At 34.9% G+C, this 16,878-nt stretch overlaps 1 protein-coding gene across 2 annotated transcripts; it reads left to right on the top strand.

Moving 5' to 3' along the window:
• Positions 1-8,382: 8,382 nt before the first annotated feature.
• Positions 8,383-16,831, top strand: LOC127665233 (prolactin). 2 transcript variants are annotated; one of them, XM_052157670.1, is made up of 5 exons: positions 8,383-8,416; positions 10,050-10,219; positions 12,057-12,164; positions 16,074-16,253; positions 16,640-16,831. In XM_052157670.1, exons 1-5 carry the CDS (start codon positions 8,383-8,385, stop codon positions 16,829-16,831), a joined length of 684 nt encoding a protein of 227 aa, XP_052013630.1. The 2 variants fall into 2 exon arrangements, with proteins under 2 accessions (XP_052013630.1, XP_052013629.1); XM_052157669.1 differs by having other exon boundaries at positions 10,047-10,219.
• Positions 16,832-16,878: the final 47 nt, after the last annotated feature.

Genomic DNA, 16,878 nt, shown 5'->3' with positions numbered 1-16,878 from the left:
AGATCCCATCTGCATCTTTCTTTTTCACTTTTTTTTTAAACATACCTGTGACATGCACATTTTTTGTTCATAAAGAGCTTTATTATTTTCACATTTGTGTTCTTAGATGTCCTGCAGGACAACTGAAGAATTTACCATGATCACTTTCTGGTATTTTTACATTTAGTTACTTTTCTAGAAGCTTGGAAATATGAATATTTTTTAAAAGACAGTAAAAATGTGAACCCACTGCCTAGGAAGTTAGTAAATTTTAAACAAGGTGAATGTTTATAATACAAATAATATGTACTCATTATATGAGTACATATTATGTGAGCAATTCATAACATTAATATGTCAGTGTTCATATTACAACAGGATTCTTGTCTGCTTTCTGGAATGAAAAATTTGGACCTCAAGGAACTTAAAAATTAAAAAAGTTCTCAAGAAGTCGCTAAAAAGTATTTGGGCTTTCAAACTTTAACAAGCAATTTGAATGTTGCTAACTCTCTAATTGTGTTGACACAAAAAAAGTAAAAAAATTAATGAAAAATTAGAGGTTGAGTTAACAAGGTTTTTAAAGTTCTTTATATATGCACTAATGCTGCAGTGTCAGGTGCATTCTGGTCAACTGACATTATTATCAGAGTAGCCAGTTGAATGTTTTCAAATATTGGAGGGGTTGCTTTCAAAGTAGATAGCAGGGCAGAGCCTCTCTCTTTCATTCTTGTAGCTACACACAGATGGATCTGCTTTATCATGCAATCCCACTGGGCCATTCTGCTAGCTCCACCATGGGCCACAAACAATAGAAAGAGTAGCGATAGAACCCTCTAGAACAATGAGCCACTGACAACCTTTCCTGATGCTCAGTGGATTATTTTCATAGTTATTATAATGAAAAAACAGGGGAATATATAAGGAAGAAAATGTAATTTCGCTTCTTGAAACCTGTATATATTGTTTCATATAAGTAATTGTTTTATTAGCAAACTCCATTTATAAAGAGAAAAGCTATCAAGATATCGGTCTTGTATGCTTCAAAATATATTTTTTTTCATAGCAGTTAACTGCTTTAAAATGTAAAATGTTATCTATATCATCTTTAATATGTATTTATTACACAAAGCAATGAAATTCATATTGTCAATCTTGTATATCTTGTACTATGATTATCCCTATCGTTTCACTTTCTTAAATGATCAATTAGGTTTTCCTGAATATTTAATGTCTCATTAGTGAAGAATTTTCGAGGAGCCAAGGTGAAAACACACTTACAAACCCATTGATGCTTCCTCATAATTAATCTACAGCCTTCATTATTACAATGGATACTTTGGTTGCTGGAGCTTACCACAGACTTGAGTTTGTATGCATTCTCTTTGCCTGCATGAAAGCAATGCCCTTTTCATGAAGAAACGCCCATTTCTCATCTATTCCATTGACTTCTAAGACATGAGTACAAAATGGCCTGCAGAAGAAGGAACGTTCAAATGCCAAGTCACCCATAATATTGTTAATAATATTGCCTCTCTCACGTAGTTGACAGGTAACCTTTTATCTTCTTTTTAATCTGCAAAAAAACCTGTGACTTTCACTCTACTAATGATATAGAAGTGACAAGAAGAAAAGTTAAATGAAGATTTTATGACATTTGCAAGACTCATATTAGTAAAGAAACTCCCAGAGACCAAAACGGAAGATGAATCCAACACCAATTTAAATAAAAAAATTAAGAACTTTTCATCTCTTATCCAAACACCATATTAAAAATTGTCTAACAAATGAATTGCTTTTATAGCATGATTTAGAATTTCACTCAGATTCCCTTTGGCAGGGAGATATTTCCTTGCAGACTCTACTTTCTCTGTTCATGTTACAAACCCAATTAGACATTTTTTTCTTGAGGTAATAATGTGGTTTTCAATACACTTCCAAGGTCACATCTTCATCTCATAGAATTTCTCCTCAGAACTATACAATGCTGGGAAGCTTAAAGATAGAAGGCAAAAAGTAGAGGAATGACCTGTGGTTCCCACACCAGAATTATCAGGAGGAGAGTAAATTTGCCTCATTTTTTCATCTGTAAAATGTGGAATTTGATCATATTTACTCTCCTGCTTTCCTGACTCATTTAACACCACACTATTAACCAAGTAGTTTAGTTCAGAAGTTGCTCTACGGAATGATTAATGTTTGCAATGAATGAAGACTCGGAAACTTATTGTTTACAGGAAGGGAAAAGGAAGAAAGTCAAATATGTGTATCCTGGTCAAGCTAATGAAGGGGATATGAAGAGAATTTCATGGAGGTTTAGGGACAAAATAATGTTTGTGTGTTACCAGGATGAGTGTGATGCAAAGCAAGAGAAAGAAGAGGAAACCAACTCAACACAGACAGCGAGACGTTAGCTGGGTGATAATATTAGAAGCTATGAACTTAAAAGCAAAAATGAGCTATCTTTAGTACTTCATAATATTTTGTTTAAATATTAATGATCTATATATCAGATGATAGAAACTCAGAATACTTGAGATGGGAAGAAACAGATTTGAGGATATGTTCACAAATGCAATGATTCTGACACTGAATCACTGACCAAGAGCAAGAATACAGGGCTGAGGCAAATGTTAACACGCATAATAATCCACAGTATTGATTCTACCCTCTCCCTTTCCATTCCCTCCTCTTCTCCCTCTTCCTCCCTCACTCCTTCCTTCCTTGTGTGTGTTTATGGGTGCAAGCAAGCAACCATGCATGTCTAAAGATCAGAAGAAAAAGTATAGTTTATCCTTTCATGCTTACGAAGAAGTAGGCCCTGGGCATTGTTTGAGGTCATGAGGCTTTGTGAAAATGCTTTCCCCAGTGTTGTTTATATGACAGCAATTGAATGATTTTGTTGCTGACCACTAAGAAAACTATGACAAATACGCATGATTACTATCTCTCTCTCTCTCTCTCTCTCTCTCTCTCTCTATATATATATATATATATATATATATATATATATATATATATATATATGAAAATTCTTACATTTTTCTTAAGGCTATGTTTAATGCTATTTATTATAGTTGCTTGAAAAACATTAACTCCAACTCTTGTGTCTTGGATAAATGCTTCTAAAATTTTAAAAGTCTATGCTATATATGCTTTATAGTCTATTAATGAACACAAAAGGATCATAGACTGCTTTGACTTCACTGCTTTTTGTATGAAATATCAAAAAATACTGTGTCTTAGCTCTTTTATGTATTAATAAATGTATGACTAGCTATTTTAAATGTAATTTTTCATTTTTCTCTTTTTATACAATAATATTTCCTTTTTCCATTTTGGTTTATATCTGTACTGGCTGGTTTTGTATGTCAACTTGACACAAGCTGGAGTTATCACAAAGAATGGAGGAAATGCTTCCATGAAATCCAGCTGTAAGGCATTTTCTCAATTAGTGTTCAAGGATGGGAAAGTCCATTTTGGGTGGTACCATCCCTGGGCTGGTAGTCCTGTGTTCTATAAGAAAGTAAGTTGAACAAGCCATGGGAAACAATCTAGGAAGCATCCCTCTATGGCTACTATATCAGCTCCTGCCTCCAGGGTTCTACCCTGTATGAGTTAAAGTCCTTTTTTCCTTTGGAGATGAACAGAAGTGTGGAAGTGTAAGCTGAATAAACCCTTTTATTCCCAACTTGTTTCTTGGTCATGACGGTTTGTGCAGGAATAAAAAGCCTAAGACAATATCTTATTAAAAGTGTATTAAAATGTTTTCATATGTTTTGTTCATATTATTTTCCCTCCCCAATTCTTCCTATATTCTTCCCACCTTCTTACCTACCAATTTTATGTGATTTGTCTCTTTCAAAATTACAAAGATAGAACAAAGCAATGATTAAAAGCAAAACAATATTTTAAAAATATCAAAATAAGACAAAAAACAATACCAAAAAAACCCCACCTCACAAAGACACACATAGTACATTTTTTGCTCGCCTTGTCTGTGTTTTCATACTCATGAGTTGAGATGCATATCAGTCCCATTGTGTCTGAAAGACACTATTTCCCTGGAATCATCCATCTCGGGCTCTTAAACTTTTACCTATTCTTCTACATAGATCTCTGAGCCTTGAGAGGAGGTTTTTATTTTAAAAAAATTCCATTTAGGTACAAGTACTTCAATATCTCTCAATTTCTGTGCACTGTCCAGTTGTAGATTTACTGTTGTTTATCATCCACTGCAGGAAGAAATTTCTCTGATGAGGTTGAGTGATGAACTGCTCTGTGGGAATAGCAATATTTCATTAGGAGTCATTTTATTGTTTCATTCCTGTACCAGGATAAGCCTCAACACTTCACAGTCACCTCACTATAGATCAGAATTTTCTCCATAAATTCTGACAAGCATTTGATAACATAATGTTGCTCTGAGGTTGTTAGTCTGTGTAAGATGTTTAGCACCACACCTGGCTTTAACTATCATTTAATTCTCAACAGGGAGCAGCATGGTGATTTAAAAAGTCCTTGGGAATCCACGTGTCCCAACTGAAACAAAAATCATCCACTAACTTCTTGTCCTTGCGAGACCAGATTTACATCTTAAGAACTCAGGGTGTTCCATGCCATGCTTGCTTCCAGGAGCCTTTTATTTAAGAGAACTTAGGAGCAAGAGGCCATTCTTGGAGCTTCTTCCAACGTGTCCACCAAAGCAGCACCTAAAATAATTTCCAGACAATTTTCCTAAAATAGATTCTAAGACTCTTTATTCCAGAGGCCTTCCCTGCACTCATTGGACATAAGTTCCTTTATTCTCCAGTGAGAGAGGAAAGATGAAGAACTGAATCAATCAGACTTGTTATGATCAGTTACATTTATTACAGCTACTTCAGACAATTTTTCTCCAGTTATCTTTCTGCACAGCTTATCTACATATCCTCCTACCTAAGCATGAACACACACACACATTCTTAAGGTTGTATGATATATAACATTTATATTAAGTGAAGCTGCCAAGTTTTCTCCTGTTTGCACTTTAAGAATCTTGACTACAAACAACGGTGGAAAAGGGAAGAAAGCTTTCTTTTCATAAAGTTTTATTGCTTGAATACAAGCACAAATGGGGGTTTATTGTGTTTTAGTAAATATATCCCACATGTTTGAGCTGGTTCTAATTTTATGTCTTTTACTTTTTTGGGCTTTATTTTTTATTAAATGGACTTTCATATATTTTTACAAGTAAAAAGTTTACAGTCTCTAAACCTCTTCTAGCCATCATCATCATCTTGCAGTGTCTTTTGAAATCTTTATTTTTCAAAAATCTCAGTTTGACTGTATCATTTGGCTTCTGTTTATAAGACATAAAATCAATGCAATCATACTTCTTATGTATCTTACTTGTTCTTGTCAATAATGCTTCTTAGGAATTAATTCATAAATACATATAGATATACATATACATATATATGTATTTAAATATATATTTACATTTTTCCATGTTGATCTCAAATGAGAAAGAGCTTAGATAAACAAATATCACTTCAGCTAATATCTAAATACCAAATTACATATTAGGTTACAAAACTGTATATCAATACGTATATACACAATCTGGTGAAGCCACAAACCATAGAGGAGAATCACTACTGCTAATTTTCTTATTAAACTAGCAAAATTCCTAACTTCCTCTAAATATTTATCCTTATACCCTTATAGCTTCCGAGGAGTGCAGCTCTCACCTTTTCATAAAGAAACTTCTTATTCAGAAAATGAAGAACATTACAGAAATTGCCATTTGGTCAACTGGTCAAAATGCTGAGACTAAAACTGACTGTGGTACACTCAGACCCAGCTGATACTCCTACAATATGACCGCACACACCCAAGGATCAGTGAGAATCATGGAAGAACAGAAAGATTTTAAGAATCAAAGGACCAGGATATCTGTTGTAAGAAAGTGTCTTGTATGCGTGACAGGGAAGCTGCACCCATGAAGTCACAAAAATAGGATTTCCTAAGCAACATTTTCATAATAACACCACCAGTTTATATGCTTATTTGAATGGCAAAATCTCACAAAGACTCACTTGTAGATGAAGAGCTAGAATCAGTTAATGGTGAAAGAGAGTGAGACACACATACACACACACAGGGAGAGAGAGAGAGAGAGAGAGAGAGAGAGAGAGAGAGAGAGAGAGAGAGAGAGAGAGAGAGAGAGAGAGAGAGAGAGAATCTCTCTTTTCAGAAAGAGCTCCCTGATAGGATATTGAATGCCAAGTAGTTAGGCCTGAATTCATATATAAAAGCAACACTAAATAGATATATTTTTTTCAGGTATCCAAAAATGTTATGACACAATTACATTTTAAGATATGTTGTTAGTGTCCATTTTGTGCCAGATTTCCTTAAATTTAAGATTCTTGATAAGGAAATGAGAGAGATGAATATTGCATAGGACTGTATATCATTACATCTGTGAAAATTGAGACTGTTTTGTCCAAGAGGATATATGAATAATAAACATTCTCACAGGAAAGATTCCAAACCTACATTTAGATAGATGGATCTGTGAGGTTCAACACTTACTGCTTCTTGTTTGAATCCTGACATTGATCCTGCCAAGGCAAATAGGAAGGAAACTAAGGAATTCACCCAAAGACAAGCTCACAATGTTTAATAAGATTTCTAAGTCACCATAATAGCACAGATGTGGATAATCGTTAATATGTGGAACTGGAAGCTATAGAACTTGCAAAAGCAAGCTGGAGAGATGTCTCGAGGATTTTTGAAAGCACCCAAGTTTGGTTCCAAGCACCTACTCTGGAGTATTGCCCCCACATGTAATTCTAGCTGCAGGACATGCAACACCTTCTTCTGGATTCTGTGGGTATTTCTACTTATACACACACCTACACACACACAGAGATACACATGTACAACCAAACACATGAGTAGCAAAATATTTTTAATATTTCTTTAAAAGAGAGAAAAAACATACAATAAGACATGATTTATAAAATACAAAAACAGATCATCCATCTGTCAGTCTATTCAGAAACAGTAAAGCCAAAACTAAAGGTCACCAGCTGCTTCAGATGAATGAACCCCCAAATTAAAGAAAGTCATCAGCAACCTCATTATTATTCACTCAAATGATATCATTTAGGAAATCTCTAAAAGATGAGTGGAACTTTGGAGTACATGGAAAATGCATGTTTGTCACTGTGTCCTAGAGTGCTTTTGGGTCAGAGATTATGAGGTTGTACAATTTATCTAGCTATATCCTCCTAGTGAGTGGAGATATATAGAATTGTAATTGATTGCACTATGTACTTGTGTCTTTGTGGTCATGAGTGTGTGTGTGTGTGTGTATGTTTATATGTGTGCATTAGTACACTTTACCCTAAAAATGACTGTGCTTCTTCACCAAATTGTAATTGATTGCAGTATGTACTTATGTCTATGTGGTCATGTGTGTGTGTGTGTGTGTGTGTGTGTGTGTGTGCATTGGTACACTTTACCCTAAAAATGACTGTGCTTCTTCACCAAATAAACTGTGTGATGAATGGGTCACATGTGATTCTCCTTGGGGATGGGTACACATGAGTGCATTTTAAATAGCATGTTCCTGACTTTACATGTTTCTCGTATTTCTTCACTCAACAATCCTCCCTGAATTTAACCTCATTACAAAAGAATGTCTGTTGCCTGTGCATTTAGCATCTTTCAACCTCTGTTGGTTAATATATGCATTGAGGATGAAAATGCAACGTTACATACTAAAACCAAGCGATAAACATATGAAATGACATGCTATAAACAAACTTCCCACAAGGCATGTCACTGTTAAAAAGACAAAACAAAGACTATTTAGAGTGATTCAGAGTGTGAGGACTCTTATATTTTCAAGTTTAAGTCCACATGCCTTTGTATTTAGTATGTACATTTTGAAGCTTTTAATGCACCTAATAATCTTGAATGAAAAATTTATAACTAGCAATGTTTGAAGCTATTTCCTAAGTTAAAAGCCATGGTACATATTGCAGATTCTGTGAAAAAATGGGGGTAATTTTGAAGGACTTACCATCTATAAGTTTTATAGATTCTCTAGCTCAAACTAGACTCAAGGTCTCAGCCTCAGCATTTCTCTCATTTCCTTTTGTTGTAATTAATCAAAATCCTTCATTTCTGGCCAATATGTCTTCCTGAATATGAATAAGAAATAAAATACCATTTGATGTTTAAAATTACAGGGGCTATCTTAATGACGGAAATAGATGATTGGGAGGGGAAGAGAATGCTTGATTATATATATTCATGAAGATGTCAAAGGTTTATAAAGCCAGTGTCTGCAGTTGAGAAAGCTGTGGTTCTCTTGGGCCTTCTCGGTGAAGTGTGTTCCTAGCAGTCAGCATGACCATGAACAGCCAGGGGTCAGCCCGGAAAGGTATGTGCTACAGCTTAGTGAATACATGGCATTCTCAGTATTCCTGATATGGCATAGGGGGGTCTACTCTGAAAATTTACCTAACGCAGGTTTCAACTTTAGAGGGGTATGGGGAATAAGTGCCTTTCTCCAGACAGGTCTTGACCAGAACCACCAGCACTGACCCAAGACAACTGTCATGTTGTCCAAAATAACTTTGTTCCTTAGTCATGTCAGCAGATGAGAAAAATACAGACACTGGTTTAGAGCAAGGGTGCTGGGGTTGTTGCTATTTTACAGAAGGTGATGGGAACGTCACGGGACACTCACCTATACTCCAGCTAAGACTCACCACCTATGATGGGGTCAGTCTCAGAGATGTAGCTGGCTGTGAGTTAACAACAGAATTAAAATAATAGCCTATTCATTGACGTAGAAATTATTCCTACTTAAGTTTAACAGACTATTATATCGGTGGCTCTCTAATGGGGGAACATCCTTCTTTTGGAGATATGTAACATCTAGAGATAACCAGAGGTAAATAGTGATGACATAATGGAAGGAAGGAAGGAAAAAGGAAGCTGTTACCCGTAGTTAATGGGTAGAAGGCTGAAACCCCAGTTACTTCAAACTGAGCTTGAAAACAAGAAGCAATGCAGGTCACAAAGTTAGTGTTGCAGAAGCAGCGAACTTGGACTGACACAAACCATAAGAACCTTGGGTCTACCTGTCAAAATTCTAGAAGGAAGCAAGAAACATTTTCTTGTTGCCAGATCTCACTATGAGTATGTGACAAAATCTTCAGCAATGCATGCATAATGATAGCAGGGTCTGATTTATACTGTTCTGAGAGTTTGTTTGAAAAGAAGCAACATTTCAATAGAAGGGGAAAATAAAGAGGCTAGTGCTATCTAATTGTCTTTATTTTCTTGGTGACATTTGAAATAACAAAAGAATTAATAGCAACATAATTTTTGACAGGTATGAGTAAGTTCCTCTTTGATTTTTATCTCATTTTAAACTGAAAACCCCTCAGATGATAAATGTTCAAAAAATGTACTCAGACTTAGAAAATATCTATGTAATTATGAATTACAAAAGCTATTGCTAAAATATCATTACCCCAAAAGCATATTTCTTTCACACATATAGATAAACTATGAAGTCTCTGAAAGTATAAATACATAAATATAGTTGAAGAATATTTTGGGAAAATTAGAAGTATTTTTCAAGAAAAATATCCCAATAACATTTAAAATTTTCAGCTAGTGAGCTATTTAACAATGCTGAATGGTAGTTAACATTGAAATAAATATTAAAATTTCTTAGAGAATGTGACTACTCAAGACCAGAAGAAACTTCCACGATATGAAATTGTCTTAGGACAATTACTTAATACACTAGGTCGGATAAATTTATACTCAGAATGTTTGCAAGGTGAACAAGCACTTCTGAGACAAATGCAAAATGACAAAAGCTACCCTCCTCACACCACACACCTTTGAAAATGTTAATATCAGGTAAACACAATGTATAGAATGTTGACTCATCCTTCATCACAAATGCAAGAATACATAGAAGATGCTGGGGACACAGAAGGTTTCTCTTCAGTTGAGTAGAACATGACACACCGGTTCCTGCATTTCTTTAGCAGGGACACTCCTCCTGCTGATGATGTCAAACCTGCTGTTCTGCCAAAATGTGCAGCCCCTGCCAATGTGTCTTGGTGGCACCTGCCAGACACCCCTTCCAGAACTGTTTGACCGTGTGATAATGCTTTCTCATTACATCTATACCCTGTATTCCGACATGTTCATTGAATTAGTAAGTACTTGACTCATTTTCTGGCTTCTTTTGAAAAGGGTCTCTGAAAAATTTCTGTTGTGCTTCTGTTAGACAATGATCCAAAGTTTAAACACTATATCTTAATAGAAAAAAAAGAAACACCAGCTTATAAATGATGGAACAAGGAGAATGGGACAATTTCATAAAGTCTTACAGATTTGCAAAATAAAGTGACCTTCAATATTTTGTAATTTGCACTTTTAAATGTATGCTTGACATATGCAGCCCCCAATGTAGCAGTCAAAATCTTCACAGCCTCACATGTGTGGATCTAGGCTCTAGGGGACTTTTTCATGTGGTGCTCTGCAAACACCCAGTGAAGAGAAGTGGCATAGAAGAAGTGAACTCTGTGGATGGGCTAGAATTAACCTAAACTGAAGCCACGGGATGGTGGGGATAAAAATTAATCACTGCTTAGACAGCCCCAAATATTTGGAGCCATTTGTTAAAACTTACACAGCAGGTTTCAATTATAGTAGGAAGCCTGGTTCAGACGCACAGAAAGGTCCTCTCTTGTTGATATAGGCCTTTCAGAGGACCTATGTGATTTCTTTGAGTCAACCCAAAAGGCATTGATCAGAGAGAACTTCACTACATTAGTGAGTATCCAGAAAGTGGTTCATTGCTTACAGAAATATGAATTTATAATGTTATCTTTACTCAATAACACCTCTTTCAATTATTGACTGACCATAATTCACTTATGAAACCTTCCTAGAAATTCTCAATTTTCAGGATTTTTACTAAATTTTAGTTTATAATAATACTTTATACAAGTGCCAAACAGGGGACATGTCTGAGACAGATCTATGTCCTTTAAACTTTTGTAAAAGTTGGGTAGCTTGGTAGTCATTTGGATGCCTAACTAGTGGAATAGAGGTTGTCTTTCATTCTGCTGCCTGCCGTTGAGACCCTTTCCCCTAACTGGGCTGCCTCTTCTAGTGTCAATAATAGTTCTCCTATTGGGAGCTGCACCTAGCACTATAGCAACTTGATATGCCAAAGCCTGCTTATATCTATGAGAAGACTTTCATCAAGGGAAAGAAAGTAGGGGTGGATGGGGGGTTATTTTGGGGGTGAAGGACTGAGAGGACAAGAGGGAAGAGAAACTACAGTCATGATGAAAAGTAAATAAATACATTAGGTAATTGAACAAAACAAAACAAAACCCCACATTATCAAAAAAGTAAAGTTCAATCCAATAAATGAGTAATGGAAAAAATAAATTAAAAAATATAAAATGTTATTTAAATTAGTGAATATTGATTATAATTTATATATTAAATAACTTTTCTATTTTATTTGTTTACTCTTTAACATTTTTCAAATATGTATACCTGATGTTGTACAGTTTACTTAGTCACATTTTACATAATTATGCTCAGCTTTTATGAAGAATTTATTTGTGTACAAGTTCATAGATTCAGAAGTACTTGAATGAAAAGCTGTGTTTAATAATGCTTAATTAAAGGAAACATATCAATCTGAAACTATAGGAACAATAAATAAGTAAACAAAAATAATGTGTTATGACATTTAACTCCAATATGAGAAATGACTTGTAAAGGAAAATTTTATATTTTAGGTATTTTTAGTGTTTACTTGCCAAATAGCAACTTATGAAAAAAAAAAAAAAGACAAGGAAATAAAAAAATACAGACTAGGCTGGGAAATAAGTAGGAAAGGGTTACTTAATTGTTTAATTTCAAGTGTTTTGCTAAATTTAAATTAAATATCTTTTAAATGCATTAATATTCTGGTTATATATATTTAAAATTCCCAGCCTTTGCTAATGGAATTTTTATATAATTTCTAGGATAAACAGTATGTCCAAGACCGTGAGTTTATTGCCAAGGCCATCACTGACTGCCCCACTTCTTCCCTGGCTACTCCTGAAGACAAGGAACAAGCCCTGAAAGTCCCTGTGAGTTCTCAGCCTATATTCCTCCCAACATAATTAAGGCAATACACTGGTTTTGGTGTACTCCATGCTATTAGAGCACTGAGACAGCTATAGTAATCACCAATGCAAAGATAAAAAGAGGGGAGATAGTGATTTCCCAAAACAAAAAGAGTGGGTAAAACAAAAAGAAATACTTAATACCATTGTAGCTGAGCCATGAACTCTTCATGAATATGACCTTGCATATGTTATCCTGTAGGAAACTTTGAAGAGAATTTCATGATTATGAATAAATTTACATTCATATTTGTAGGAAATATGTAAGAAATGCATATGTAAGAAATGCCACCTTAGTTGTATTTGTTCTATATTCTGGGATATCCTCCATTTGCAGTCTCCATTACTGACCACTGCACACCACAACTTAGCTTCCAAGTTCTCCTGGTCATGCTCTTCCTTTCTTACCTACATCTGCATTCTTCCCAGACTTCTTCACTTTGTTCTGCAGGGAAGTGGGAAGGGGTGGGTGGGAGAACAGGGGGAGGGAAGGAAGCGTATGTGACTTTCAGGGAGTGGGGGACCAGAAAAAGGGAAATCATTTGAAATGTAAATAAAAATATATCAAATAAAATAAAAATACATTGAAAAAAATAGTTCCAGAGCAGGACCTAAAAAACGCATCTAGAGAGGACATTTGACAACAGGAAAAAAAAAAAGAAAAAGAAAAAAAGAAAGTCCCCCATTCCCTCCTCCTCAATCATCTCCAGGGTTTGAATGTAGCTATGAAAGCATATATATACAAGTGACATTATACTCTCACTGAGCAGATTATATTTATGCATTTAGGAATACAAGTAACATTATACTCTCACTGAGCAGATTATATTTATGCATTTAGGAATGTGTGCCTTTGTGGTGTGTGTGTGTGTGTGTGTGTGTGTGTGTGTGTGTGCGTACAACAATAATTTTAAAAAGGACATCAATTGGAAAGGTGGAGCATCATGGAAGGATTTGGAGGAAGAAAAGGAAGGGCAAAATCATGTAGTTATGATCTAACAAAATGTATTTCAATATACATAATTTTATAATTTAATAAAGAAATATTATTAACTAAAAAAAGAAAGTCCCCTCACTAAGAAGCATTTGAAAAATTGCTTTATTGTGCTTGTCACAGGTTTAACTTGGATCTCACATGATAATAATGTCTTAGTGTTATAGCAGGTCTAATTATTAATTTTATAAACAATGCCATACCGAAGAGGATTATGGTATGGAGAAACAAAAGAGAGACTTTGTCTCAAAAATGGTTTGGTCCACTTGATTGACACTAGTGACATCTATCTTTAACCAATCAATATATATATTTACATACTATACAATATATAAAGATTTATGTATTTTATATAATTATCTTTTTTTCTTTTTTGAAAAAGTTTTATTTTTAACTATGCCTATGAGTTTGCATGGGTTTAGGTGCATTAATATAGGGACTTGGGGCCAGAAGAGGGGCTTGGATGTCCTGGAACTGGAATTATGGAGAATTATAAGCTGCCTGATATGAGTACTGTGAACTGAATTTAGGATCGCTGTAAGAGCAATACACAGGTTTTTTTTAAAATATATATTCTTTTTTTTTTACACACATTCATGTGCTTTTATTAAGATCAATCATGGTATGCACTCACTAATAAGTGGATATTAGCCTAGAAAATTGGAATACCCAGAACATAATCCACACATCAAATGATGTTCAAGAAGAACAGAGGAGTGGCCCCTGGTTATGGAAAGACTCAGTGTAGCAGTATAGGGCAATATCAGAACAGGGAAGTGGGAAGGGATGGATGGGGAAATGGGGGGAGGGAAGAGGGCTTATGAGACTTTCTGGGAGTGGGAAGCTAGAAAAGGGGAAATCATTTGAAATGTAAATAAAAAATATATCGAATAAAAAAAAAAAGAAGAGCATTCAAGCCTTTTTCTTGACAACAGAACTCAATGTGATACTATCCTTTGTAGGCAAGTTCCCTAAATTTGAGGAAAATCATGTGACTCTTTTTGTCTTTAAGCTGCTTAGACAGCTCAGTTCATGAAGACACTGTAACATGGAAAAGTATTTAAATATTTACAATAATTATCTATTTATATGATATATACATATATGTATATCTCCAAAATTTGTGCATCTCCTTGATGTTCTCTATTCAATTTGTCACATCTCAGTTCTACGTTCCTGCTCTTCTCATTGATATTACAGTGTTAACAGAAGAAAAAGTAAAATAGCAGGCTGAGTACCAAGAAAAAATATTCAGCAAAAAGTTCTCTAATGATAGGAAATCCACAAAACTCACGAATGATATCTTTGCAACTCATACTGTTTTTTGCAATGTGTTATTATTTCACTTGTTGAGATAAAGAATATGGATTCTAGAAGGTGATGCCAAATTTGTAGAGTATCAATACTAGTAGGCAAGCAGTGGTGGCTTCAAATAACTGAAGATTTCACTCTTCTGCATGCGCTGTTATGCTCCCAGGGAGCTATGTTGTCATTGCCATTTCGCCTCTACTCTCCTCCCTCAAACCTTTTATACTTTTCCATGTTAATATCTCTTGAATTGCTCTATACTCATCATTTTCATTTTTACTTGAGTAAATAAGAGACATCTTTACAGTAAGTAGTGGAAATCACAAATGAGTTCTATATATATTTTGAGAATTAACAGACAGCCACTTGTAGATTAAAACTGCATTGTGGTTGACATTCATGCTTGTATTTAAGCACAATGCTGTGTCATTGTTCTTCAACTGTACATATAACCAATGAGCCATGTTTCTAGAAGTGATGGAAACCAAGTCACGTATACAGTAGAAAACACATTCTACATACTCTTTTTATAGTATCTTTCTTTTAACATTCTAAAAGAAGATGAAAATAATATAGTCATATAACAATCGATCTTATTATCTTGTGTGTAAATCATTTGGGTCACTAGTCACTGACAATGGTGGTGTTTAACCTTGTCAAGGGACTCTTGAATCCCCCTAAGTTATAATACCCACTGAGTGCCATGAAATCTTTGCTTTGTTACGAATATTCAAAGTAATAGTAGAAGCTGACCAGACCCTGAAGGCTGATGGTAGAATTCTAGAGGTTAATCAAAACACAAAGAATTAGATATTTTAGAGGAAAAAAAAAAGAGTCATTTAAAGGCTAAGAAAATTTAAGTCAATTAAGTATTTCCAAGTAAGTTTGGGGATCTGAATTTGACACCAAAAACTTACTTTAAAAAACTAAGCATGAATGTAACCAGACATGGTGGTGCATGCCTTGTATCCTAGCACTCAAGTAGGCACAAGCAGGTGGATCTCTTGCTCTGCACTTGATCTAGGTAAAAAGCTGAAAAGTGATAAGTATTTTGTTCTAGATTATAAAAACAATGCCAATCAAAACAAAAACAAAAACATCAGAAAACCAACCCATAGGGGTGCATACTTATAATCTCAGTACAGGAAATGTGAGCACAGCCTAGCCACTCATCCTAGGCTACTGGGAAAGTTCCAGGCCAGAGAAATACCATGTTTCATAAGTCAAGGTGGACTGCTTCTAATCAATGACACCAAATGTTTGTTTCTAGTCTCTGAAAGAATAAGCCTACATACCCATAAATATGTACAGACAGACACATACACAGAGAAAGACACATATACACAAGTACAGAAAGAAAAGTAGTCATATAAACAAGATATGTTTTGGTTTACTCTTTCAAAGCAAGTGTTGATAGGTGTTTGATTTTTCTATAATATTGTGGTCTAATACTGTATTAAACACACATCATTATGAAAAGGAATATTTATTTCAACCACTATGAACAAAACCCACATCTAACTGACATTGTATTTTACTTGCTTTAATTATTGTTCAACATGGTGGATTAGCCGGAAGTTTTTCTGAACCTGATCCTCAGTTTGGTGCACTCTTGGAATGACCCTCTGTACCAGCTAATAACTGGAATAGGTGGTATGCATGAAGCCTCTGATGCTATCATATCAAGAGCCAAGGAGATTGAGGAACAAAACAAGCGGCTTCTTGAGGGGATTGAGAAGATAATTAGCCAGGTGAGCAGTTCCCTGAAAGTTCAGTAATTTTTCTGATTCATTGAACAGTTGGTATCTACAATGAGGAACAAATCTCAAAATACTCTTCTTTGTGACAAGATAAACACCTTAAGTAAGAAAGCAAGCATCCCATCTTCCATGATACCTTGGTAAAAGCCTGTTTACACTGACAAGAGTAAAAGTCAGAATATATATATATATTCTAAAAGTTTAAACTTTTAGATGACTAATTGGCTTATTTTACCCTGCTTATATGTACTTAACATCCATGAGTTTGAATGAAATTTTACATTGTTCTTTCCCAAAAATATGAATTCTATAATTACAAGAAATAAGGCTCCAACAATGCTCATATATTAATTGGAATTATTTTTTTTTCTATTTAGGCCTATCCTGAAGCCAAAGGAAATGAAATCTATTTTGTTTGGTCACAACTTCCATCCCTGCAGGGAGTTGATGAAGAATCCAAAGCCTTGGCTTTTTATAACAACATTCGGTGCCTGCGCAGGGATTCCCACAAAGTTGACAACTATCTCAAGTTCCTGAGATGCCAAATTGTCCATAAAAACAACTGCTAAACCTACAACATTCATTCCATGTACATCTAAGATGGTCCTTAAAAGTC

Source organism: Apodemus sylvaticus, chromosome 14, assembly GCF_947179515.1.
Source record: "Apodemus sylvaticus chromosome 14, mApoSyl1.1, whole genome shotgun sequence".
Lineage (NCBI taxonomy): Eukaryota > Metazoa > Chordata > Mammalia > Rodentia > Muridae > Apodemus > Apodemus sylvaticus.
This window is presented reverse-complemented; position numbering and strand designations above follow the sequence as displayed.

Excerpts from the sequence above, each read along its gene's own strand:
- LOC127665233 (XM_052157669.1), top strand. The coding sequence starts at position 8,383 with ATGACCATGAACAGCCAGGGGTCAGCCCGGAAAG. Across the intron at positions 10,220-12,056 it reads CCGACATGTTCATTGAATTA|GATAAACAGTATGTCCAAGA; the intron begins GTAAGTACTTGA and ends TATAATTTCTAG. Across the intron at positions 12,165-16,073 it reads AACAAGCCCTGAAAGTCCCT|CCGGAAGTTTTTCTGAACCT; the intron begins GTGAGTTCTCAG and ends ATGGTGGATTAG.